Below are 27363 nucleotides of genomic sequence, written 5' to 3'. Positions count from 1 at the left end.
AACACACACACCACACATACAATGTAGCTACAGGTGTTTTCTTATTTTACAAACATCATTGGCAACAGACAAACAGTTTAGGGGCAGGAGATGGGCACCTGCCCAATACTAATTAACGGTTTTCTGACAATATAGGTTTTGGGCTGGTGGTTTTGGGTGGATTTAGCGGTTTTTAGACTGTGGTTAGGCCAACAGTCAATCCCATCTGGCAACTCTGACAAGGACACGACCTCAGATCAGTATTATCTGTCGCGGTCATGAACGCTGTTACCCTGGGGCACGTTGTCAAGTGTTTGATTGAAACGAGATGAGCCTAATTGTACGCTAGAGGCGTTGTGCTCCTCAATGGTCAATTGTGTCTAGTTGGGAAAAGATAAAAATAACAATGTTTCATCAGCTGTGTAATACTTACATCAACCCCCTCATGACGTCCCTTAATGGAGAGTCAGGGGACCAACTCCCTACTGACACCCCGAAATAGACACGATCCAATCTTATCATACAGATATCAACAATCTCTCTCATCTGAATGAAGAGTGAATTGCACTTTTTTTTAAATCCGAAAACTCTTTTAAACTTCTCCTTGACAATTCCACTGCTTTATTGTCGATCACATTGTGTGCTGTTTGTACTGTACGTCAAGCTCCCAACAGTACCCTAACCCTGGAACAAATCTAGGTAAGAATCTTACGTAATAAAAAAAGACATGGGAAGATGTGTTTTCCTCTTTATTTTTGAAAAAAACCGCATACATACTGTACGTATCAGGAAAGTATAGAGCAAATTTTAACAGACGCATTACAGCAAACATGGGACACGTTTTTTTGAATTGTTTTAAACTGTAATGTACACAGTATTCACTGCACCATTCATTTGATGCGGTATCTTTGGAAACATGCACGCGACAAGTTGTTGAGGTTTTTGGAAACACGTGAAGAAGTGTACAGTCAAGTATGTATGAGTGCATTTAACACAAACAAGTATGTATGAGTGCATTTAACACAAACAAGTATGTATGAGTGCATTTAACACAAACAGGACAGGTTCAAAACACAAAGGACACACCCACACACACACGTGACCTTCATCAACAGCAGTCTATGCATAAAACAATGGTTGTTTTCACACATACAGAGATATAACTAAATCAAGTCATTATCTCAAATAATATCATGTGATTGTATATTGAGATCGGCCCACAACCTGACAACCAACAAACTAAATAAGGATATGGCAAATGTAAATATTGAACCAGTATTACATAATATGGTCTTTTTGTGATAGTGGCTTTTATTTGTGTCATAAAAGACACACTGTCATCCACTTCCTTTAGTATTCACTCAGGGCACATTCTCATTTTACTTCCATCTTCCAATTATTAATGTCGATCAAAGCACACACATGAAACAGTTGAATTGTTGGGCAGGACATTACACCAGACCATTGGATTTGGATTGGATTTTGTAAAAAAAGAAAGAAAAAAAATACAGCGACATACATTAAGTACAAATAAGTGAAAAGTGAACTGTCAAAATAACTGTCAAAGTGAACATATATATATATATATATATATATATATATATATATATTTAAAAATGCACACAAAAATAGAAAAACCTCCCATATTTCTGGAGTGTTTAACCTGGCCCAGGCAGCATTGCTCTAACAGGTGTTCCTGATCACTGCTGCCACTGAAACATTAGGACCTAACACTGAAACATTAGGACCTAAGAATGAAACATTATGACGTAAGACTGAAACGTTATGACGTAAGACTGAAACGTTATGACGTAAGACTGAAACGTTAGGACTTAAGACTGAAACGTTAGGACTTAAGACTGAAACATTAGGACTTAAGACTGAAACATTAGGACTTAAGACTGAAACATTAGGACTTAAGACTGAAACATTAGGACTTAAGACAGATCATCTATCTGAAACATTAGGACTTAAGACTGAAACGTTAGGACTTAAGACAGACCATCCAGTGCCACAGTAATATGGGTACTTTATTTACCTAATTAGACAACATTTAAACATACACCAGAACATGGCACATACTCAAGCCTTCATAAAATCTTTCTCTATAAACATTACAGTAAGACATAACAACAACAAATGTTGCTTTCCATAATTCTCTGGCCTCACAGATTAAATGTGCGGCCCAGGAGGCCCAAAGACAAGCTGATTGTGATAAAAACTATATGCGCCTGTAATTAAACCATCACATTTTTAATATTCATAATATCCTATGTTCGGAATCAAAAAATAGTGGTTCATAATCCTTGGGAGTCAAATACATTCATGTGCATTAACTGACTGGATTCCTCAGGCGCTGTAATACACTCTGTAGTACAGCGTCTTGTTCCGCCATAGAGAGTAGGAGTTATCAAACTTCAGGAGGTAGGTGCCCTCGCCTGGGAAGTCGTGACTGCCACCCTGGACGGACAGGTGGCTGTCCTGACGGTACACAGGCAAGATCTCCCCTAGGTTGGAGTTGGCCGTCGACTTGGACCCTTTCTCCACATCGCCACTGCTCACAGGCCCTGGAAGAGACAACACACACACACACACACACACACACACACACACACACACACGGTCTTCAAGACATTGCCACTAGGAAGATGACAAACCTATTCAAATGTATTAAAACATTTAAAATTATGAATTAAATGAATTAAATGGCATATTTAACAGACACACAGCACAGCAATTTGTGTAACACAAAAGCAACAATACCGGATGTTCTGAGATAACTTGAGGGAACTAAAACAATATCTCAAACGAGAACAGGAAGCACCCTCAACTGACCCGCCATCTCTTCGTCCTCGTCTTCGTCGTCGCTGGATTCGCTGATGTGGACCGTGATGGCCCGGCTGGTGACGGGGGTCCAGTCGAAGTAGATGCCGAAGCCGATGTCGTAGCCGTCGGTGGCAAACTCCCAGCACACCCGCTTCCCCTCGGGGACGGTCGGCACGTGTACCGTCATAATGTCCCCCCGGTACACCGTCACCACGCAGTCCTTCTCCAGCCGGAGCTTCGTCTTCAGCTCCTTGAGCTCCGCGGACGTCCACGTGGAGGGGGGGTGCAGCGGGGGCGTTTGGGCTGCGACCCAATCAAGGAGAGATAACGTTAACGATGAATAGTGTGATGGAATGGAATTGTTTATGTTACGACCACAAAAAAAAGACAGATGAAGGGAAGAGAGAACGTTAAAGAAGCAGTAAAGAAACAGCTTGCAACCGATATTTTAGAATAAAGTCGGGACCTCGCATCATGTGATTAGTTTGCTCCCAAAATGTTATTTTATTGTATGATATTGATATTAGAATGATATTGTATTGATGCGCCTGGAAACCCTGCATGACCTGCCATCCTGCCCCTCCTCCCCCCTTCCTACCCTCCAACTCCCTACCCTACCCTCCTCCTACCACCCCCCCCCCCCCTCCCCCCACATGCACAAGCACACACATACAACTCCACAATGGAAATAAATCCTAGGATTTTAATTAATTAATTAATAATAATTTTGCCATTTAGCAGACGCCTTTATCCAAAGCGACTTACAATTACGAATTACAGGGACATTCCCCCTGGAGTAACTGAGGGCTAAGTGCCTTACTCAAGGGCACACTAGTAGTGGTGTGGTTTCAGGCGGGATTTGAACTCACAACCTTCCGATCACAAGTCCAACTCACTATCCACTAGACCACCACTACCCCATTTTATTGTGTGCTCATTCCTCGACAGCTCATGTACATGTATGACATATGGCATTGATAATACCTTTTTATGTACATCTCATGATTGTGAAATAAAAACGAACTAATTAACTAAAGATGAATAGTGTGATGGAATGGAATTGTTTACGTTTAAGTTTTTGGCATTTAGCGGACAGACAGACGCCTTTATCCAAAGCGACGTACTACCACAAATGCACAAGTAAGTGAATCATCTATCCATCAGTCATCGTAAGAAGAAATAAGCTATGGTATGACCAGATTCCTTAACTGTACTTATCTTACTACTATCCTCTCCTGTACATACCTGTAGATACTTACCATACTGTACCTATCACTATAATTTTTTATATTATATGTTTTATATCACTATTTGCACTTCTGGTTAGATGCTGAACTGCATTTCGTTGTCTGGTACTTGTACTCTGCAATGACAATATCGGACCCCAGGAAGACTAGCTAATGTCATGGCATTAGCTAATGGGGATCCTAATAAACAAACAAACAATAAAGTTGAATCTAATCAAAAAAATCGAGTTATGGTTATTGTTAGCATACAATGCTAGAAGAAGGAAGAATCACTTTTCTTTTTTTTGGGAGGGGGGGGGTGGAATTGTGATGTCCTTGTCTTTGGTGTCTTTCTATAAAAGATGCTGTCGAAATGTGACAATTTAATTATCGGCACCGTCAGAATGACTACGATGATTTTCTTTGTTTATAATCGAAAAGAATGGCACCAGAATGTGCTTGAAACTATGAGCGAGTTCTCTACGGCAACAGAGAGGGAAGAGAAGAGACTCACTCACCCTTCCTCTCACCAGGGTGCTGGCTGTCCCCCCCGGTGCTCTCCCCCCCGGTGCTCTCCCCCCCGGTGCTCTCCACGTCTCCCCCCGCGGCTTCTTCACCAGGAGCCTCCTGATTACCCTGAAAACAAACCACACACACACACACACACAGAGACACGCACACGCGCACAACACACAGACACAGAGACACAGACACGCGCACATGCACACCCACACAGACAGACACACACATACAGACATGCACACGCACACACACACAGACACACACACACACACACGCACACACACACACAGACCCACACACACAAACACACACACATAGAGACACACACACACAGACGCACACAGACACACACAGACACACACAGACACACACAGACACATACAGACACACACACAGACACACACACACACAGACACAGACACACACAACACCCACAACACCCACACAGACACCACACACACACACACACACACACACATACACATACACACACACACACACACACACACACACACACATACACACACACACATAAGTGCAAGTGAGGAGAGGAGTGTGTATGCTTGCAGTATACTGATTACTTGCCTCAGATTAACAACAAGACTGACTTGTCCTTTCTGAAGAAGGTTATGTTTACCTCCTCCGGCTGTTTGAATCCCTCAGTGTGTTTGGGTTCATCCATATCAGGCTGGCTGACTGGATGGTTAGAATTCTGTGAGAGGTCAGTGTGTTGAAGCCTGCAGAGTATAACCGGTATTTGCTCTGGTAAACATGTCAATTCAGCATGACACTAACAACTTATTACAAATAGTTGCATACTGCTAATATATCATTAATTGAACATAAGTAAAATGGAAGCAAGCAATACATTTAAGACACACATCACACAAGATCAAGATTTAAGATCACACATCCTGCAGGAATGAAGCCACCGTACACTAAGAACTAGTCAAGGGAATAGCACCAAATCAACAGGCATACATATAGGCGATATACCTGTCAAGCGGATTGCTCTCGCAGTTATTCGACGTTATTCCCGGGAAAGACGAAACCGACAGCGATGACAATCTGGACTGCAGCTCCGAGGTGGAATCTAATTTCTCCATCGCTAAAGAGAGTGGATCAACACCTCTGTGTCTCTCATAGGGAGCCATGTCAACTCCCCGCCCCTGTCCCCTCCCATCACAACACACACTGCAATGTCTCTCTCTCTCTCTCCCTCTCACACACACACACACACACACACACACACACACACACGCACACGCACACGCACACGCACACGCACACGCACACGCACACGCACACACACGCGCACACACACACACACACACACACACACACACACACACACACGCACACGCACACTTAGAAGAGTATATTTATTTACCATAATATCATAGAGTCGATCTGGCTGGAGAGCAAACATCCCCTGTAACTTCTTAACAGAAGAAAAACAAAGAGATCAAACCAAAACACATGATGTAAATAAACCTACTGCACATTGTGTAAATGTACTTGACATGGTGTAAATGTCCTAGTCTATTCGGCTAGCTTTGATCCGAAGTTACTCTCTCTTCACGGTATCGACATCGCCGCTATGTACTACATAGACAACGATACAATGTAACTGTGTACAGAAACGATACAATGTACCGATGCTGTTCACTCGGACATCCACGATGAAACCTTGTAACTACTTGTAGCTACCAACCTCCTCCGTTAGATCAAGCCAACTGGAAAATAGCCCCAACTCTTACTGCTGGACTGACTGACTCACTCACTCACTAAAGCTTCATTTGTGCCAAGCTAAGCTCGCTAGCGGCAGATATCTGTCCATATACGTGTAGCTAACTCCAGATACTGGTCCAAAATACATCCCCCCCAACTAACTACCTGAGAGACTCATGTGATGATGGATTTGATTCTTGTTTTTCGACAAAAGCTTCCAAAAAGATCCTCTCCGGAAATGCAGCAGCAGGGTTCGATAGAAAGGCGACGTCAAGTCAAGAGGAGAGCAAAAATAAACGCGATTGTTTCAACACTTCCGTAATTCAACGAATGTGGGCGGAATTGGACGAGGATGGGATGTGGGCTTTTGGAGTGTAAATATACCATATATAGTGTAATAGTGTAATATGCCATCGCTGAATGTAAGACAACATGTAAAACAACGACCCCCAAGAGCTGTATGTGTTTTTGAAGCTCTGTACTGTACACCGAGGCTGTGACCTGCAGTCCAATCTCCATATGTCACATTTATGGAGCTGGACAACTTTGAAGTAAAACACATATTCAGGTTATTCTCTTAATATGAACAATTGTGAGGCTTTTATTTTTTTATTCATAATTATTGGTGCATCCACAGCTTTGTATTTTTTGAGAGTATAGGCCTAAATATTAAACATGACATGAAACGTACGAGATCAACATTGATTTGTTGTTGTTCGATTGAGTGGATGTCATATTGGGGGGGGGGGGTTCAGTCTCATTCTTCCTCTCCTATGGAGCTGCCAGGGATGAACGGTACACAGCAGAGATGAGGTCCCGCAGAACTTTGCTTCTTGATATGAAACATGACAATGGTGTCTCCTTTGTCTGGGCGTCAACCAAACTGATCCAAGGGAAAGACCTTCACAGCAGGAGACATCATCCAAACGCACAGTCAATGGTAATAATTCACTTGGAAAATAAACAATAAACATTTGAGAAAGTAGTAATAGTAATAATAATAATAATAATAATAATAATAATAATAATAATTCATTGTATTTATATAGCGCTTTTCCAAGGCTCAAAGACGCTGACAATATGGGAAAACAGAAAACACAGAAACAACAAGCAACAGATAACATGAGCACATAGAACACAGAGTTAACGAACAGGGAACAGTTAACACAGCATGTCCAGGAGGGGAGGGGGGTGGCAGGGTTAGGGGAGATGGTTAGGGGTGGCAGGGTTAGGGGAGATGGTTAGGGGTGGCAGGGTTAGGGGAGATGGTTAGGGGTGGCAGGGTTAGGGGAGATGGTTAGGGGTGGCAGGGTTAGGGGAGATGGTTAGGGGTGGCAGGGTTAGGGGAGATGGTTAGGGGTGGCAGGGTTAGGGGAGATGGTTAGGGGTAGGGGAGGTTGTATGCATGTCCAGGGGAGGGAGGGGGGTGGCAGGGTTAGGGGAGATGGCTAGGGGTAGGGAAGGTTGTAGGCATGGGAGAACAGGTAGGTTTTGAGGTGGGATTTAAAAGTGGAGAGTGAGGGTGAGTCTCTTAATGGTTGAGGGAGAGAGTTCCAGAGGCGGGGTGCAGGTTGTGAAAAGGCACTAAGTAGGCGTATGCATGTTGGTGACTCTCTACACTTCATGAAATATGTACTAGAAAAAAACCTGAGATCAAATGTTGTCTGGTGTAATGAATGACTCACTCTTCCGGTGTCAACGAAGCTGCATAGGATGAATTGACAAAACTCTGTGAAGTGAACCCTGTGACAGTGCCTGGACATTTCACCGGGAACAGCTCGTTGATCAGTGTAAGGGCTTCATCAGATCCAATGTTTGCAGAAGTGCACATGTTCAACAGAGCGTACAGTAATCCAAACACCCACTTTGGGTCCAAACTGAGCCCACCTGAAGAAGAAAATACCAGTCAGTTATTACAGGCTTAACAAAAGACGCAGTGTGACTAGACTACTAAGACTTGAGGATGGCAGAGAGTGTGGATATAATAAAGGAAAGCTTAAAAAACACCTTTTTAGCTTGGCTTTTATCTAGTGTCTATGTGAATTTGCATTTTTACCCCTATTTCTTATCTCCTATTTTTTTTTTATTCCTGGTTTTATTGTGTTGTGTTTATTGCCTTTTTATAACTGGCGAGGGACTATGGATGAGAATTTGCCTTCTGGCTAAATCTGACGTATTGACATTTTTTATGTTCATTAATATGCATTATCCCTTTACAAATAAAATAAAATAAACATAAACATTGTAATATGTCTTATCTCCTACCTCTTGTTTTATTGTATTGAAGTTTATCAACTATAGTTTTTTTTATGTTCAGCACTTGGAGTTGCATTCAATGCATGACTTTATAAATAAAGTCTTATTGATTGATTGATTGATACTAACAAAGAAAACCCCAGATCAGAACTGACCATACCGATCAATGCAAGAGGACAGGATGCATCGATCACTTTCGGGTCTTTCAAAGCCTCGGTCACACGGTTCTGAGACAGCCAAATGTCAACCGAGTCACCAGCCACAAACTCATAATGTGGTCTGAGAATGAAGTTGTGTTCGAGGAGCTGTGAAAGTCTGAAAATACAGGACGAGATGATTACAATCCAGAAGTTTGACCTTTTACAAAAGGTTAGTGTGTTTGAGTGTCTGTGTGGGCTATGATTTTCCTGTCAGGTGATGTTTCTATTGTCAATCACAATAAAGACAAATCATAGGCTATAGGTGAATTTAGTTCTTACCTCTTAACAGGCACAGCAGAGACAAAGCTGTACACCAGACAATGCTTCGGCAGGTCAGGACGGAGCTCTGCACACACCTTGGGGAGGTCAGAGGGCAGGCAGCAGAGGAACAGCACATCTGCCCAAGCCGCCAGCCTCCGGTTGTCAAAGTAACACTCAATGCCCCTCTTCACAAACTCTTCTGTCATTTAGGAAAATAAAGCATTATTTTTCATATGTGGATATTATTACCATGGTTGGTCATCTATTAGTTTGTTTTTTCTTATTTTCTTTCACCTAGACCTAGAGTTTCAGGCCTCCTGGAAGAGATGTTGATTTGTGATGGTTTTAGGCCGGTCTTCTTTTCCAGCACTTGGACCAACAGCTTTCCAATGTGACCTCCTCCAAGTATCCCCACAGTCAGCCCCTTTGGATTTTTTGGTCCTACATTTGATGCCCCAAAATCCTGGTGTGCAATTTGTCTTGTTATGTTTTCTCTACAAATAAGAGGAGACAAAAAACTGACATTGTATATTGGCATTGACCTGCATCAAAAGTGTGGGACTGGGATAGTCATCAATGGATATGAACCCTTGAGTTATCTTAGTTATCTTACCTCAGTGAACGAGCAAGTTTGCATAAGAAAGCAGCATGTCCACATCCACATACAGTCAGTCCAGCAGAGTGTGCACGAAGGAACAATAATTCCTTTTCATTTTCACTCAATCCACACTCAAAGTCAAGGGTGTTCAGATTATCAGTGAAATCCAACATAATCTGTCACATCAAACAGGAGGGTTAATGTTCTGCATGCAGTGTTTCTGACATTTTGTGTGACACTGTAATCAAAGCAGAACATTAACTACTATTATTAACCCTAATTATTTATTATTAACCCTAATCCTACTACTAGTAATATATATAGATATATACAACGTGGAATCCATAGTGATAAGGTTATTATATGAACTGTAATTGTATCATTATGGGACACTTACCACGAACTACACTTCTTCTGCTTGACTACACTGTTCCTTTAGTTCCTATGGAAACGGCCGGCCGAATCAGGGTTGCCAAATGGGATTGATAATTTCCAGCCTAACCACAGTCTAAAAACCGCTAAATCCACCAAAAACCAGTCCAAAACCTATATTGTCTGAAAACCGCTAACTCACTATTTTGGGCTGGTGCCCATCTCCTGCCTCTAAACTGTATGTCTGTTGCCAATGATGTTTGTAAAATTAAAAGAGCCTGCACGTTGTATGTAGCTACTAGGGTGTGTATTAACCCAACGCATTTTGTAACTTTAAGGCACTGATTTTGATACGGCCTAAATGCTATTTTTCCGGCCCAGTGTGATCAAAAGTAGCCAATTCGGCGGTAACGCGCCCCATCTGGCAACCCTGCCTGTGAGCGCTTCCTTTCCTGTGCCTCCACTGACCAGTAGAGGGCGTTAAAGAAGTTCCTTGGCTTCTCAAGATGCAAGATTTCAGTGGACATTAAATACTTTATTTCCCTTTAAGAACATTTCATGCTTTTAATACAAATTCCGAAAATCAACTGTACACTTATGTACAATAAACAACAACAATTGTGTGTGTGTGTGTGTGTGTGTGGGGGGGGCAAAATTGAAGACCGCTTGACCATCACACCTTATAATGATCACATCAAATTAAAGTTGTCCTTTCCAGCACAAATTGCGCACGTACAAAATAGTCAAATAAATGATATTTAAGACTTTTGGTTATGGTGGCACAAGCAGATTTAAGGAGACATTTCTGGTGCTTGTGTGGCTTTCAAACATGTAGACACAACTCTCAAATGAGGCCGCCAACCATAGAATATGACAAATGTACTTACATATGCCATGTAAGACTGCGACCTACAGTACAATGCTTGAGACTCACTGAACAGCCAAATTCAGGAGGTTTCTTCATCTTTGTGTGGTCACAAATGACATTCATGTCACTCGTTATTGAAAGTGCGGATAATCTATTCATTGAACAGCAACAAATTCCACAATGCTGAGACTGCCGTTAGGATGCCGTTTTGCATGACATGTTATACACAGAATAATTTACAGTAAGTTACAAAGCCCACAAATATACATGTTACACCATATATAAAATGTTATGGGGAACATTATTACACTTCAATAGCTTACGCCATCTCTTTAAGATATTAGCTATGGTTTGACACCGGTTGAACGTTGAATGACAAACTAGCCAAACTTATACCCAACCCACAACCGTTTTAACCGTTTGTAGTTTCCCTCATTACTGTTATTGCGCTAAAGACACGTGTTTTAACATTTAAAACAAGCCCGTCCTATCACCAATGAGAAAGTAATCAATTATCATCTACTGAGGGGACTATATGGCACAGTGACCTTAATGACTCTGCACACTTAACCACTCCTACCCGCCCAAGTCTCTCTATCCGTCTAGAATACGGTAGTATGATAGCACAATATAACCATGAAGGCACTGCGAGGGAAAATGGGGGGGAGAGATAAACACAAGCTGATTCACACTAGTTCAAATTTGCCACAAGAGTCTACGAGATGAATTATGTATTATTTACACCAGTGCTGGCTAAAAAGCTCCTATTCGTTTTAGCATTAAAACATCGCTAGAGCTAGATCCATCTTTCCAGTTAGTGTGAGCAGACGATTGCGGCCTGGCTGGCGAAAGCTGTACTGGTCTCAATTCCACTGAAGTCGCTGAATTCGCTGCCTGCCTGCCGCCGATCCGGTCGGGTCCGATCATCTTTCCCTTCAACAGAAGGACAGTTCTGGTGCCATCATTATCACTCCTCCCCTTGCCGCCATTTCTGGGACTCCTCCTGCCTCGCGTCCGGGTGGATCTGGTTCCTCATGCCGCCGAGCACGTTGGAGGTGGCCTCGGTGGCCATGATCAGGGGCTTGACCACGGCCGGAGGGAGCTGTCGCAGGACCCCGCCCACCGCGCCTGTCATCCCGCGCTGCTCGTGCTCCCGAGTGGCCGTGTCGTAGATGGTCAACGCCGTGTCCGTGATTCCCTGTCGACGTATAGAGAATAGATTAGATTAGGTTAGATTCAACCTTTGTCATTTACAGTGACATTTATTTTTTTGCTCTAGGCAGCCAGGGTCAGCCAGTCAGTGACCCTGGAGCAATTAGGGGTTAAGTGCCTTGCTCAAGGACTCCTATGCACATACAGTATATAGATAGGCTATGATGCCAGCTCCCTCCTGAGGCGGATCGAGCCAGCGACTTTCCGAATTGCTAGCCGGCCTCTCTAACCTCTAGGCTACCTGACCTCTAACCTCTAGGCTACCGCTGCCCCTGGACAAGCTTTACTTCAGGCCTAACAAGCCGGTAGTGGTGGCCTAGTGGACTGGTAGTCATGACTTCAAATCCCACCTGGGAACACCAGCACTAGTGTGCCCTTGAGTAAGGCACTTAGCCCTAAGTTACTCCAGGGAGACTGTCCCTGTAATCTGTAATTGTAAATTGTTTTGGATAAAAGTGTCTGCTAAAATGGTTAAAATGGCAAATCTAACAAGCAATTCTGTAATCAATGCCTTCAATTTTGTATGGCTCTACAGTTAAGCCCACACAATGAGCTAACAAGCACACAATGATCTAACAAGCGATTCTGTAATCAATCCCCTCAATTTCGTATGGCTCTACAGTTAAACCCACACAATGAGCGGATTAAATGTTGTTGTTTTGTTTACCTCTTTTACGACGCTGTAGGCTTTGGCCACGCCCTCCCGGAGGTCAACAGGCTGATGAGCCAATCGGTAATGAGAGAACCGCTTCACTCTTTTCAACTCTCTCTCATCGGGTCCTGGAGACACCATGTCATAAGCGGTCTCCGCTGCTGCCTGTACAAAAGTACAAAGTTCACTGCATCATTTGTTTATTAATCACTTGTTAATCATTAAGTACTCGATCATGGAAGCAGATAGGTTTGTAACATGTAGATGGAAATGTGATAGCAGGCAGTTACAGCAGATGAGCATACAACTCACTCACTGTTACATCTCATATCCAAATGTGTGCTTACAATAATATATAGCTGTTTTTTAAATGTACATTTAAAAAACAGCTATATATTCATATTTATTCACATTTAAAAAACAGCTATATATTCATATTGTAAGCACACACACACACACACATAGAGAGAGAGAGAGAGAGAGAGAGAGAGAGAGAGAGAGAGAGAGAGAGAGAGAGAGAGAGAGAGAGAGAGAGAGAGAGAGAGAGAGAGAGAGAGAGAGAGAGAGAGAGAGAGCGGGATGATGTTTTTAGGACATGCTTTATTGGGATAGAGATAGTAGAGATTGACAGGAAGGATGGGTGAGAGAGGAGGGACGACATCCTGACAGGATATGTTGACGGCCGGAATCGAATCGGGGACCCTGCGATTTCATGGCTGACTCCTTAGTGTTCTACGCCACCAAGCGGCCCAATATCTAGCTGGTCGAAAGTGCTTTTGTTTTTGTTTGTTGGTTTACCTGGATGGTCCGCACCATCCGGTTGGTGAGCTCCAGGGCAGCCATGGCTGTGGAGGTCCCAAAGGAGGCAGTACCACGCTGGAACCCACGCACGATCCGCCCGTCCTTCCGGTACTGCTCTATGGGCAGCCACACCAGGTCCCTGAACCCCTGGACTGGACACAAGAAGACACACGACTGTTACACTCATAGAGAAGTCATGAGATCTCATATTTACTCATGAGATCAACATATTTAACTTCAGTTCTCTTTATTTGAACAAAACACAAAAAGGTCCACGGATTTCAATTGTAGTCCAATTGGCTGGAGATGCACCTTAGGCAATGTACAGTACGGGTCAAACGTTTGGACACACTTCCCCATTCAACTGGTACCACACCGAATGGGGAACTGTGTCCAAACTTTTGACTGGTACTGTATATTGTGTGGTTACTTAGAATCTGTTTATAAAAGGACCAAATAATCAATCATGTCATAATACCACTAGTTTTAATAAATTGAAACCCCATGCAAGGTGGTGTGAAGCAGATATGGTCCATACCTCAACACAGCTTTATCTCTACATTTTACATTTACGCCGTTTAGCAGACGCCTTTATTCAAAGCGACTTACAACAAATACATTTGTCTAAGTAAGTGAATCATCTATAAAAAAGAAAGAAAAAGAAATCGATGCTTGGACCAGGGGCCATTAGCAGTCACAATGCTAGAAGAAGGAAGGAATTACTTTTAGTTTTTATTATTAATTTATTTACAGTAGAGAAACTGTACAGGGGGGGTAGAGGGGATACGGTTTCAGGAGGAAAGAGATGGGTCTTCTATCTAAGGTGTAAGATAGGGAGTGACTCTGCAAGCTGTCACAGTCTACTGAGTCATGCCTTACCCAGCTGTACAAGGGAGTGGATGGGCCCCATAATACCCACCCACCCACCATCCATCCATCCATCCATCCATCCATCTACTTACCCAGCTGCACCAGGGAGTGGATGGGCCCCACTCCCCCCAACAGCCCTGGTAGCTGGTTCTTCTTGATGTCGTTCAGCCACTCACTAATGGCGTAGGAGAAGAGCTTGTCCACACCCAGCAGCCTGGAACACATACAACCATGTCCTCTGAGTTACTGTGTGTGCATACTGTATGGGGGCGGCTGTGGCTCAGGAGGTAGAGCCAACGTCTAATGATCGCAAGGTCGGCAGTTCGGTCCTCGGCTGGCCAAGTGTCGAGGTGTCTTTGGGCAAGACAAACCCCAAATTGCTCTCAATGAGCGGGCCGGCGCCTTGCATGGTAGCTTGCCACCATTGGTGTGTGAATGGGTGAATGAGAGGCCATTGTAAAGCGCTTTGATATAAGGCGCTATATAAGTGGTCCATTATACTGTATCATTCATACTATCCATTACAGCACTGTTTTGTGTGAATACATGAAATGCACTGTCAAAACAACCTGAGTTAAATCTGATTAAAACTAAGTATTCTTACAAGGGGGTTGTTACTGATGATCAAACGTACCCTTGTCTGTAGCATAATCTTCTTAGTTTCAGTTCTGAGCAGTTCAGCTGTGTTAATCCAATCACAATCCCAGCAAACGTTCCCTGAAAGAAGATGGAGTAGTGCAAAGAAACAAGAGTCAAAATCCGCAGCAGGGGGGAGAAGAGAGACTCTCAACAATGATTCTGTTCACTATCAAATACCCACAGTAACTACTGACCAAGACTATTGCACACCATGTATGCTGGAATAGCACAGCGGTCAATACTGGACAACACAACACATTTATTTCCATTTATTTATTTGTTTTTGTTGGACATTTATTTATTTATTTGGTGTCCCCACTTGTGTTCGATCTATACAGTACCCTCAAGCAAAGTACTGTTTCATAGATGTTTTGCTTATGATGACTGATGGATAGATGATTCACTTACTTTAGACAAATGTACTTTAGGTAAAAGCGCCTGCTAAATGTCAAAAATGTAAATGTAATCTTTTACTAAGAGTACAGTACCTGTTCCATTGAGACGTGTTTCCCGTGGTAATCCAGACGAATGGGAACTTCTGAGGTGAACCGAAACTCTCTGATGGAGGAAATGTCTGTCAAACTCATATTCATACAGCACACTGACTTACGGCAACAACAAACACCTTAACAAAGACATTGTCATTTGCTAAAATTCACCAAAGCCCATAAGCACACACCGGCAGGTTGGCTAGATGCCCAATACATTTCGTTGTCTTTGTACTCGTACTCTGCCAATGACAATTAAATTGAATGTGAATCTGAATCAACAAGCACATCTTATCTCAGTAGGATTGAGGCACTGATTGATTATGTTGGCCCAAATCCTAACTTGAGATCCCTGTGTGTAACTCTGAGTAATGCTCAGCCAAAACCTCTCAGCCACCTCTAAGCGTGACTGTGAAGTGAAAGTCAATTACGTGCCACGGGTCATGTTCGTATTGGGATCAAGCTGTCTGTGTAACGCACAATAATAATAATAATAATAATAATAATAATAATACATTAGACTTATATAGCGCTTTTCTAGACACTCAAAGACGCTTTACAAACTGAAAAAATCGAGTAGTAATAATAAAAAGAAGCTAAAAATAAATAAAAGAAAGTATAGGGGTCTAATTAATTTTTTGATGACTAAATCTAAGTCTAGGTGTCTTTGTAGGGCAATCTCCTCTCTCAACCGGCATGTTTTGAAAAAAAAGTATGTTCGTGTTCAACATTGTATGTTCAACATAATCAATCAGTGCCGAAATCCAATTAGAGATAAGTTTGTTGCTTGTTGATTCAGATTCACATTCAATTTAATTGTCATTGGCAGAGTGTCAAGTACAAAGACAACGAAACGTATTCGGCATCAAGCCAGATAGATGCAATAGTGAAAAAGCCATAAAAGTGTGGACAGATACAGTATATGTACAGTGTGATATGTACAGACAAGGGAGAGATATGTACAGTTAAGATATTCAGTATGATATGCACAGAGCCAGGGCAATGAGGATCAGTCCTCTGTGGCTCAGTTTGTAGAGCATGGCGCTGACAACGCTGAAGTTGTGGGTTCAATTCCCGCTGGGACCATACTGAAACATTTATTATTGTAGTTTTATATCAAATATACGGAGAATTGAAGTCTGTGGCCCAATCCCGATTCTCTTTTCTACCACTTCGGCTCGTTTTGGAGTCACTCGCTTTTGGAGCCAAGGCCTCCAAACAGAGCCACAAGCCGTAGTGGTTCCCCTAAGAAATGGGACAACCCTTCACAACTGAAACGTCATTCGCGTCATCGCGATTCATTCACAACTTGAATGAACTTGAACGCTATCAATCGATCAAACAAGTCATCAAATAAAAAAGAACAATGCTTCATTATCAGACCATGACAGAATAAGCTCTAACCTGTATGAAACATGTGCTCCTACCCTGCCAGTCTGCACTGAAATAGGACAACAGTGCAACAACTTCGCGGCTGAACTTAAGTAACATTTACGGCGTCATATGCCATCAAAGGGAAACATGGAAAAATGCATGACTTACAGATTTAATTTTATGACGTTACGAAATCCGATGTGACAGGAACGCTGGAGAAACAGCCGCTGTCCACTGCATTAGTTAACTACATATAATAATAACATATAAAGTAATAACAACTGCTCGGATTAGATTGCCGGTTGTTTTGGTATAATAACAACTATAGCGTCATATACCACCAAGGGGGGGAAATTCGCGCCTATCATGCTGTCAAACACCACAGGTAATAATTTATTTCTAAATAAACATGATTGTACATCTCTGAAATGGAAATCGCGCTGTGCTTGACACTTCCATGGGACTGACGTCGGGGCAGCGGAACACGGTGACTGTCAGCCTGTGACAAACGCGCAGATATGAGTGCTGTATGAGTATATATATGAGTCTGTCCTGCTGGCTCCGGTGTCCTGGCCGCTGTCCTGAGCGCGCTGGACTGTGGAACTTTCTATGTTAAGCATTCTGTTATGCTTGTTATAAAGAAAAGGTCTATAATGCATTTAAATGAATGATACAACCCATTAATAATATTACCTAATAACAACTGCTCGGATAGGATTGCGGGTTGTTTTGGTTTAATACGTGCCATAGCTGTAAATAAAACATGGACATAGGTCATGCGCGTCTATCATGCACACATCAGCCTAACGTTAGATAGATAACTTCACATTAAATATGTCTATCATCATCCGCTGTCAAACGCCACAGGTAATCTTTTATTTCTAAACAGGAATGTACATCTCGATGTGAATCGCGCTCCTTATGGGAAGGCTGTGCTTGACGCTTCCATGGGGCTCTCCTGCATAGGCACAATAGCGGCATAATAGCGATCTTTTTGTGTTGTGCTTGTTGTAAAGAAAAGGTCTATGATGCATTGAAATGACATTAAACTAAGATAATACGATGGTTATCATATTTTTTCAAGTCTTTAATTACAAGTAATTCCAGAAAAAGTAAATGACATTTCAGGCTTGCTTCCGTATTACGAGAGCGAAAAGAACATTTCTGTAGATGTTTCGCAATGCATGCCGGAAGGGAGTCTCATGGCTCCGAATCGAACGAGGGTCAAGATTTTCTCCGTTTGGAGCCATGGAAAACCCTAACCCTCCCCCTAACCCTAAATGTGTAATGAATTGGGACGCCACTACGGCTACACGTGAACGCGCAAAAGGGAGATTAGGGTTGAAAACGGAGCCAGAGTGGTGAATCGGGATTGGGCCTGTATCTCTACATTCTGGGAAATCTTAGCTAACAATTCAGTCTGCCTGGGGATGGGGACAGTGCCAATGATTTGTTGCACACTCACTTAAGTCTACTTTCCTGTCACCACATTTGTTTGCCAAGATTAGTGATCTCATAAAGGGTGTCGACTTTGTATATAAGGGGTGTGCTCACAGAAGGCTCTGAGGCTCTGGGGCTCTGGACTTTGCAAACTCTAGACTGCTGTCATGTAACTTTATAAATAAAAGGCTTCAAGCTAATTTGATCAATCTCCTTGTGTTCAATATTCAATATCAATAGAGAAGAAACCAGATTAATCCACTACAGTATGCACTCACTGCAATGTAAGTTGCTTTGGATAAAAAGCGTCAGCTAAATGGCATATATTATTATTATATATACAATATGTACAGTATTAGATGTGTGTGTTGGTGCAGTGACGTGACACACCTGAAGAAGATGGGCTGGTCAGTGAAGGACGCGGCGCCGGCTTCGGTGTCGCTACATTCATCGCCCCCGGAGACGGCCAGCCCGTTCTGACTGGAGCGGCTCTGGGCCGGTACTGAGATGATGGGGGGGGGGTCCTGGCCCCCGCCGCCGTGCTTGGAGAAGGTGCAGGACACCTCCGGGGTGGGGGGCTTCTTCATGGAAACACACAGCGCTGCAGAACACAATATATCGTATTAGTCCCATATACAGTATATAAGAATATAATGTCCCATAGGGATATATAAGGTCCCGAATGTCTATTGCTCTATCTTTATTTTGTATTTTTATCTATTTTATTTTTAGCCTATTATTCAATTGTCACTTTATTTTGTTGTTTTGTAGTCTGAGTTGTAACACCTGAATTTCCCCTCGAGGATCAATAAAGTACCTGTCTGTGTCTATCTAGATTCTAGAAGAAAAGGTGTATCAGGCCTTAGATATCCAGACTCACTAACAGATTGTCTGCTTTGATATGTACGGTACACATATATTAAGCCTCTACCCCTCTGGCATTGTAGACACTGACGAGGAACAGTTTTACCTTCTTGATCAGGTGGAGAAAACAACTCGACGTCTGCAGCAAGACTGGCAAAGAAGTCCTTCAGGAAGAACAACGCATCCTGCAGGCAGAGAGAGGTTGGTTAAAAGAAGGCCCAGAATTGGGGGTGCCTGGGTGGCATAGCTCACTAAGGCACACCACGCAATCGCATCCCTCCTCTTTCTCACCAATCCTTCCTGTCAATCTCTACTGTCTCTATCCCAATAAATGTGAAGATGCCCTAAAACATTTTTTTCAAAAGAAGGCCCGGAATTATAAGACGTTCTTGGCTTTAGAGAGAATCTCAATCAATCTCAATCTCAATCTCAATCTCAATCTCAGTTCTTCCTGACTCACCTGGTCGATGTTGAGGCGTAGCGGCATGAGTGACACACGCAGGCAGCACTCCTGGGGGGCCTGACCCGCCTCTGGACACATGTGCAGCGCCCTGACCGTCAACTGCAACACACAGACACAGACACAGACACAGACACAGACACACACACACACACACACACACACACACAAGCAAAAGACAACTCAGCGTCAACATGCCTTTAACATGGACAATCCCTCCCATTCCCGACATGACACTGTGGCAGAGCAGAGAAGTATGTATGGTCCCAGCGGGAATCGAACCCACAACCTAAGCATTGTTAGCGTCACGCTCTACCACCTGAGCCACCTTGTGGCCAGAAGCCAGAAGTTGTGCAGACGTCCTCACCATGTTGGAGTGGGCCTTGCGAGGCATCTCCTTGCTGGAGTAGAGGTACAGGAACTTGTTCATCTGGGAGGTGGCTAGCCTGTCTCTGATCTCCAGGTCCTGGACGATGAACACCTGCCGGGACACGGGCTGGTCCACCGCCGTCCCAGAAGCCACCTGGAGCTGTGGGTATACCTCGTGCTGGAACCGCACCTGGGAAGAGAGTGAGAGAATTGTATTTATTTATTTATTTAACCAGCAGGTCCCTCTCTTTTTTCGAGGGAGACGTGGCCAAGAAAGCACGCCAGTACAGGTACAAGTTTACAACATTGGAGAATAAAACACAACAATAATAGATCCTTAATAGATTCTATAATAGAATTGAAACTGTCCTCTCTTCAGACATTCTACGTAAGACACGTTGTGTCCTCATCTCTTGTAACCGTCGTATTCAGTGACTCAGTAATGTCCCCCCCCCCCCTACCTTGCTCAGCTGGATCTCCATCAGGACGTCTGGGTTCCTCCCCCGCCCCCCTCCAGCCCGCCCTCCACCTTTGCCCTGTCTGACTGGGGTCTGGGATGGGGAGCTGTGAGGGGTACACCTTCAAAAAAAGACACACAGTAAGACATACAATCCATCAGGAAAGACCAGGGAAGACACATCATAATCCATCATAATTGTTTTATGTTACAATGAATATGTGACAGCAGATGGTGAAAGGGGGAACAAGTTGCCAACTAATCAAAATGTTCAGACTTTTATTCTGAAAAATATTAATACATTTCAAGGTTGTTGAAAATCAATGACACACTCGCTAGTCAAGCCAAAATATTTCAACGCAATGGATTGTGTGAGTAATCCCCACTGCTACCTAGTTAACTACAACACTACTTTACATTGTTAGCAGGCTCACAAAACAAGCTGTATTAGTTGACTAGCGAGTGTGTCATTGATTTTCAACAATGTTGAAATGTATTTAAATTTTTCAGAATAAAAGTCTGAACATTTGATCGTTCCCGGTTTCACCAGCTGCTGTCACATGATCAGTCCGCAGCGCACACACTCACCCCCGGCTCCTGGCTGGAGAGGAGGTGAACGTCCCGCCCCCGAAGTCCTTCCCCCCGTAGAGGTGCCAGATGATGGAGATCTCCCTGATGAGGTAGCGCACCTCCGGCACGGGGAAGTTCACTGCTCCCCTGCTGGAGTCTCCGTTGTCCAGTGGCTGGCTGAAGAAGTTCTCCTTGATCTCGATGACGTCCTCCGTCAGCTTAGTCACCACGGGCTCCTCGTCCCGATCCTGACACACACAACAACAACAACAACAACTTGAACTATCTATTTCATTACTAGTTGTACTGCTAGTTGTATCCTGTCTTATTTGTCACTTATGTCCTGTACAATTGTCACTTTCTTATCTTAAATTATGCCTATTGCCTTATTGTCTTGTGCTGCAATGTCAAGAACTGAAGCCTAAGAATTGTAATCCTCTCTTACACTTGTGTAATGTGACGTAACAATACAACTTCAAACTTTTAACAACAACACACCCATTAAACCAACACAATGGACAGAGAGACTAATCATACATTGGCCTGGTTTCATGGACACAGATTATGCCTAATGCTAGACTAAAAAGCATCCTCAATGGAGATGTTAGCATTGAAAGTGTGATTTTAGTCCATTCCATCAACGTCGCTAAAAGAATATCCAGGCTTATTCTGATAAACCTTGCAAGAATTATCAAGAAATCAAGGCTTATTTTAATAAATCTCACGACACTTGTCTGTGAACCCGGCCCGGTTATGTAATCTGACGGATCCTCTCACCTCTCCTCTGGAGCCGGGAGTCTCCAGGATGCAGAAGTCGTCGCTCTCCTGGGCCGGGTTGGGCACGGGGGTGATGAGGGGGGAGTGGAGGGCGGGGTAGGGGGGGCTGGGGTCCTGGGCCAGGTTCCCGCTCTCGTCCGGGAACAGGAAGAGGTCGGAGCGGGGCGGGTCCTGGTCGTGGTTCCGCTCCTCGTGGATTCCTGTAACGGGCAGAGCAGACCAGGGGGGTCAACGACGCTTAAAGAAAAATCCTGTCTTATTTTGATACATATAGCGAGATTTATAAATTAGGATTTTTCCACAGATTTGAGTGTGCGGATGCTGCTTTTTTGCATTATATTTGATAATCTTCAGCTCCAGCACCTCAGCTAAGTCTGATCACGGATGAGCGGTGGTATTTTCACTATTTTTTGCAAGATTTATAAAAAAATAAAAAAAACTTTTATTTTGCCTTGTCTGTGAAACCGGCACTATGTATTTATATATATTTATAACAAACGTTGGATTGTTAGATAGATAGCTAGTTAGTTAGCTAAGCTAGTTGGGAATGCAGTTTTATGTTACTGTTGTTTTATCTCGACCGAGTACTATACTATACTTTTATTTGATTAAAGTTTTTTATTGTTGTAAGTCGCTTTTGACAAAGGTGTCTGCTAAATGCCGCTAAATGTAAATGTAAGTGGCCTGGGGTGGTCCAGTGGTCTAGCACCACGGTCTACAGTACATAATAATAATAATGGTAATAATAATAATAATACTACTACTACTACTACTAATAATAATAATAATAAATTGGACTTATATAGTGCTTTTCTAGACACTCATATACATATGCCCCCATGTCAGCACGGGTTCGAACCCAGCCCATGCCCTGCTGACATGCCCTCTCTCCCTTCTTCTCTTTACATTTCCTGTCTGTCATCCACTATATCTGTTCAATAAAATGTTAAATATGAGTGGGACTGCCACAAAAAAATAAATAAATGTAAAAATAGATAGATTGTAGATTAAAATATGGGCGGCTGTGGTGCAGGAGGTAGAGCCGCCGTCTAATGATCGCAAGGTTGGCAGATCGCCGGTTCGAGCCTCAGCTGGCCACATGTCGAAGGGTCCTTGGGAAAGACACTGAACCCCAAATTGCTCCCAGTGAGTGGGCCGGCGCCTTGCATGGTAGCTTGCCGCCATTGGTGTGTGAATGTGTGTGTGAATGGGTGAATGAGAGGCCATTGTAAAGTTGTTTAAGGCTCTATATAAGTCAGTACATTTATTTATTTATTTTCCTGACCGTTCTGCTGCAGGCCCAGGGCATGCTGACCGTCCGTCTCCTCCATGGCTTCACTCATCAGGTCCTGCAGCATCTGCTGCTCCGCCTCGGGGAGGAGGGGAGCCTGGGAGGGGGGGCGGCCTGGGGCCTCTGGCTGCACACACACACACACACACACACACACATGCACACACGCAGACAGACACGCAGACACAGACGTACGCACTCACAGACACGCATGCATGAACATGCACGCACACACAGACGCAGACACACACACGCGCGCGCACACACACACACACACACACACACACACACACACACACACAGAGACACAGACGTACCCATGCACGCACGCACGCACGCAGACACACATGCATGAACAGACACACACACAGACAGTACACACACAGTACACACAGTTTTAACTAAGAGACAACTGTCGACATTGATATTCTATGTGAGAGCATATCAGCAGAAATTGCTCCAGAGGCGTCGAATATGGCTGACCCTGTACCTAGACTCTGTGTCAACACTGACTCTTCACAGATCACCTCGCCCTCCACCTTTAAGGCAGGAGTTTGATATAATATATATATATATATATTTATAATTATTGATATAATGAAGCCCAGACACAGATGAGTAAATGCTGACCTTGGCTCTCTGTTTGTTGCTGCTGCTCTTGGCCTCCGGGCCTGCAGGGGGCAGCAGGTCTCCGTAGCTGGCCACATACTGGATCAGGTTCATCAGGGCGGCGCAGGAGTCAGAACACGTCCTGATGTGGATGACATCACTGGAACAGCGGAGCTCAAATCTGGGCTCCTTCTGTCAGAAAAGAAAGAAAGAAAGAAGAGAAAAACATTAAAATGATGGGAGGATTTGATGAAATGAGGTCATGTCTGGGTCCTTAGGTCCTTTCACAGATCAAGAGAGATTGTAATTTTACATTTACATTTTTGGCATTTATCAAATGCCTTTATCCAAAGTGACTATAACAAATACATTTGTCTAAGTAAGAGAATCATCTATCCATCAGTCATCATAAGAAAAAGTAATCTATGCTAGGACCAGGGGCCATTGGCAGTCACAATGTTAGAAGGAGGAAGAATTACTTTTTCTTTTCTCTTTTATTAATGTATTTACAGTAGAGAAACTGCCAGTGCTCACCAGTTCCCCATCCACACCAGGTTTGACAGCTGTGATTCTCAGCTCCAAGGTTCCCATGTCTACCACCTGCACATAGTCTGTGAGAGGAAGCACATTAGAGTTAGATTAGATTAGATTCAACCTTTTTGTCATTGCACAGAGTACAACGAAATTGGTCAGGGTCAGCCCCTGGAACAATTAGGGCAGGGGTGGCCAACCAGTCGGAGACTAAGAGCCCCAAAAAATTGTTGGGGTACCAGAAAGAGCCACATCATACATGCAGGCTCACAAAAGCTCTCACTCTCACTCACACACACACACACACACACACACACACACGCAATACATTTCCAATAGGCTATGAGACCAGTGTTGTCATTTCAGCAAAGGCCAAGGTACAGAGTGGGGGGGTTGAGGGGGGGTTTCCCCCCCTTGGTGGATTTTTTTTGCCAAATCAGTTGTGCAATAGTCAATTTTGGTGAGTTGTTTCTATACAATTGACTTTAAGGTAATGAATAAAGGAGACAACTACAGTATGTAGGTGGTAATCTACATCTTTCCTAGCAGGCAGACTGGTTCAATCTCCTTAGAAACAAAACATTACAGATTTAGCTATTCTCAACTCTAAATTAACTGCACTGTTAAAACACTAGTATTGTGAGACCTCACCTGTGTCCCTGTACTTGTCTCTGCTGCCCTTTGACCAAAAAAGGTCTTTATGTCCATTTTCCTTTTTTTCCCTGGCATATTTTTGTTACAGCTCACCTAGTAAAAGTGAGACGATTGACAATATCAAAACATGCTTGCACACACATATAACTTACACACAAGTTAGTTTTACTGGCCCCAATTTGGTACAATTATTACTGAAATTATTGAGAATAGAGACATTGTTGACATACGTAAACTAGCTGTTGTAATCTTTAATGTTCGCTAACTAGCTTGTTAGAGTTAGCTTCACAATCGCGGGTGACGTTAGGTCCGTTTTTTCACTAAAATAACATTAGAACATGTTTGACAGAACATGACATGAACTTGTTCATTAATATGTTACATTTGAACCAACAGTATTATGGCGTTTATACAGTTTGTTTAACCCACCTGAATGAACGAGAATCATGGACAAGATTTTAACATTAACGTTACTTGTGGCTTGTTTATTGAGGAACTGATGTCGCTCCACCAGTGTTGCCAGATTGGGCTACTTTTGGTCACACTGGACTAGTGAATTTGGCAGCTTTTAGACTGGTTGGGCTGGAAATTGTCAAATCCCGTCTGGCAACCCTGCGCTCCACTACATCGCCTGGCTGGTGTGGTGAGATGGAGCCGGGAGGATTTTGAGTTACCGTTGTGTGGAGTGGATACAATCACCAAAATGACACAACGTGATTCAGATTACATTTTCTGGGGATTTTTAAATTTTTTGAATCCAGGTATGGCGAGTGCCATAGATTGCCATACCAAAACAATGTCTATCGAGACACAGAGAGTGAGCCATGCACTTTTAATGAATGGATTAAAGAGCCGCACACAGACAGGCAAAGAGCCGCCGCGGGTTGGCCACCCCTGAATTAGGGGGTTAAGTGCCTTGCTCATGGGCACAATGGCAGTGGTAAGATATGATGCCAGCAACCCTCCAGTTACCAGCTCACATGCAGCTCCCTCCTGAGGCAGGGATCGAACCTCTAGGCTACCTGCCACGCCAAGTTACTGCTATGTCCTGGTGTCCTGCTGTCCAATCTCTTTCAACACAGTTACTGCACGTTGAGCGTCTCTCAGTGTATTCAAATTAAAGATAAGCCTCACAGATTAGCCTACCTCGCAATAGGTTCACAGACACAGCGTTACTCTTGTCAGAGAGGAACAAGGCAGCTTCATCCAGTATGATCCTAGAAACCCAACACAAGTCAAACACAGCAATAATGAGGAAGCATCCAATCATCACTTCTCTTTCTGGGTTAAAGGCATGAGCAGTGTAGCACCTGTCCCTATATATACTGTATATCAGGGTTTCCGTTAGAAAAAACTGCCGCCGGACAACGTGTCCGGGAAGATTTCGATTTACCGGACAAACGTGACATATTCCGGTCATCATATTAAAATATAATAAAATAAAATAAATTATATATATATATATATATATATAATATATAATATAGCTGTTTGTCGCGGTGATTACTGTTGTGTAGCGGCCTATATATGCCATTTAATGTCTATTTCTCATCCGATACGATTAGATGCGAGCTATATAATATATAATAATATAACATGATTCGCATGCCATTATGTCCAGCGCTGAACGGGCGCCTCACTGGGAACTGAACAGACAGCATCGATCAATGAACGGACTCCACATTACGTTAACTGAAGTTTGTTAAATTGTTTGGGATTAATGTGAGTTTTCTATTTTCTCATTCCAGTTTTACCCTTTTTTTTATCAATAAAACAACGTCATTTCTATAACCAGGTCTCGCTGGTTGGGAAGGCATTTCGTTTAGCTGCCTGTCAAATCATACTTAATCGGACTCGCGAGTATGACAATGAGGAGAACAAAACTGTTTATTGAGAAACAATAGGCAGGCTGGGATACGATGACATTTTAATTAGGTTTTTTCTCTCTCTCTCACTCGCTGTCTCTCACACACACACACACACACACACACGCACACGCACACGCACACGCACACACACACACGCACACACGCACTCACCCGTGGTGGTCAGCACGGTGCTGGTGAAAAACAGGGAGGAGATGAAATCCCAGTTGGGTTCGCTGGAGTTCCCCAGCACGGACACGCCGTAGTTACTGGTTACCTACCTCCAGCGCCCGGGCCAGCAGCTCCTCCAGCCGGGCGTCGGACACGCACGCGTTGTCCCGGAGGAAATTGTACGCGCAACCGGTGCGACGGCGTCAGCCGCCTCCATCTCTTCAGAGACTCATTGTTGCTTGGTTTCATTAAGTAATTGCTAAGTTTACTTTGTTTTGCCATGTTTACATTAATTTAATCGCTCGCTATGGTGCACTTTGAGCTGCAACGTTTGCGTATGGTGGCCCGCTGCGCAGGGTTGCCAGATGGGCCGGGTTACCGCCGAATGGGCTACTGGGTTTAGCGGTAATAGAGTGGTTAGGCTGTATTG

General features: G+C 43.5%; 3 protein-coding genes across 3 annotated transcripts in view; all 3 read right to left on the bottom strand.

Moving 5' to 3' along the window:
• Positions 1 to 1688: 1688 nt before the first annotated feature.
• On the bottom strand, positions 1689 to 6542 carry tmed8 (transmembrane p24 trafficking protein 8). Its single transcript, XM_080550480.1, has 7 exons — positions 6450 to 6542; positions 5944 to 5994; positions 5550 to 5661; positions 5191 to 5290; positions 4550 to 4667; positions 2815 to 3108; positions 1689 to 2546 (listed from the first exon to the last, which is right to left on the bottom strand). Exons 3-7 carry the CDS (start codon positions 5657 to 5659, stop codon positions 2329 to 2331), a joined length of 840 nt encoding a protein of 279 aa, XP_080406606.1. The 5' UTR covers positions 5660 to 5661; positions 5944 to 5994; positions 6450 to 6542; the 3' UTR covers positions 1689 to 2328.
• A 513-nt stretch (positions 6543 to 7055) lies between these two features.
• On the bottom strand, positions 7056 to 9772 carry noxred1 (NADP-dependent oxidoreductase domain containing 1; the record flags this gene model as incomplete). Its single annotated transcript, XM_080550468.1, has 6 exons — positions 7056 to 7185; positions 7970 to 8171; positions 8701 to 8855; positions 9020 to 9200; positions 9302 to 9495; positions 9615 to 9772. The coding sequence occupies 6 exons, from the start codon at positions 9770 to 9772 to the stop codon at positions 7056 to 7058; spliced, it is 1020 nt and encodes a 339-aa protein (XP_080406594.1).
• Positions 9773 to 10502: 730 nt separating this feature from the next.
• Positions 10503 to 27363, bottom strand: part of atg2b (autophagy related 2B) — a gene marked incomplete at its 5' end in the record, with an annotated part of 35727 nt that continues 18866 nt past the window's right edge. The window contains 17 exons of the mRNA XM_080537694.1: positions 10503 to 12037; positions 12719 to 12868; positions 13502 to 13656; positions 14467 to 14588; positions 15009 to 15091; positions 15502 to 15571; positions 18706 to 18916; positions 19286 to 19364; positions 19640 to 19741; positions 20007 to 20198; positions 20470 to 20587; positions 21054 to 21283; positions 21813 to 22012; positions 23098 to 23230; positions 23734 to 23904; positions 24247 to 24323; positions 26044 to 26114. Coding sequence (XP_080393820.1) covers positions 11807 to 12037; positions 12719 to 12868; positions 13502 to 13656; positions 14467 to 14588; positions 15009 to 15091; positions 15502 to 15571; positions 18706 to 18916; positions 19286 to 19364; positions 19640 to 19741; positions 20007 to 20198; positions 20470 to 20587; positions 21054 to 21283; positions 21813 to 22012; positions 23098 to 23230; positions 23734 to 23904; positions 24247 to 24323; positions 26044 to 26114 — 2395 coding nt within the window. The 3' untranslated portion in view covers positions 10503 to 11806. The remainder of the gene's footprint in view (positions 12038 to 12718; positions 12869 to 13501; positions 13657 to 14466; positions 14589 to 15008; positions 15092 to 15501; positions 15572 to 18705; positions 18917 to 19285; positions 19365 to 19639; positions 19742 to 20006; positions 20199 to 20469; positions 20588 to 21053; positions 21284 to 21812; positions 22013 to 23097; positions 23231 to 23733; positions 23905 to 24246; positions 24324 to 26043; positions 26115 to 27363) is intronic.

Source organism: Nansenia antarctica (genome assembly GCF_963989245.1).
Source record: "Nansenia antarctica genome assembly, chromosome: 1".
Taxonomy (NCBI): Eukaryota; Metazoa; Chordata; class Actinopteri; order Argentiniformes; family Microstomatidae; genus Nansenia; species Nansenia antarctica.
This window is presented reverse-complemented; position numbering and strand designations above follow the sequence as displayed.

What these genes read in the sequence shown, in the direction of transcription:
- tmed8 (XM_080550480.1), bottom strand. Translation starts at nt 5,659, where the DNA reads ATGGAGAAATTAGATTCCACCTCGGAGCTGCAGTCCAGATTGTCATCG. An exon ending in GATTCAAACAGCCGGAGGAG is followed by an intron (nt 4,668 to 5,190) that starts GTAAACATAACC and finishes GTTTGTTTTCAG; the next exon opens with GGTAATCAGGAGGCTCCTGG. An exon ending in CGAGGACGAAGAGATGGCGG is followed by an intron (nt 2,547 to 2,814) that starts GTCAGTTGAGGG and finishes TGTCTCTTCCAG; the next exon opens with GGCCTGTGAGCAGTGGCGAT.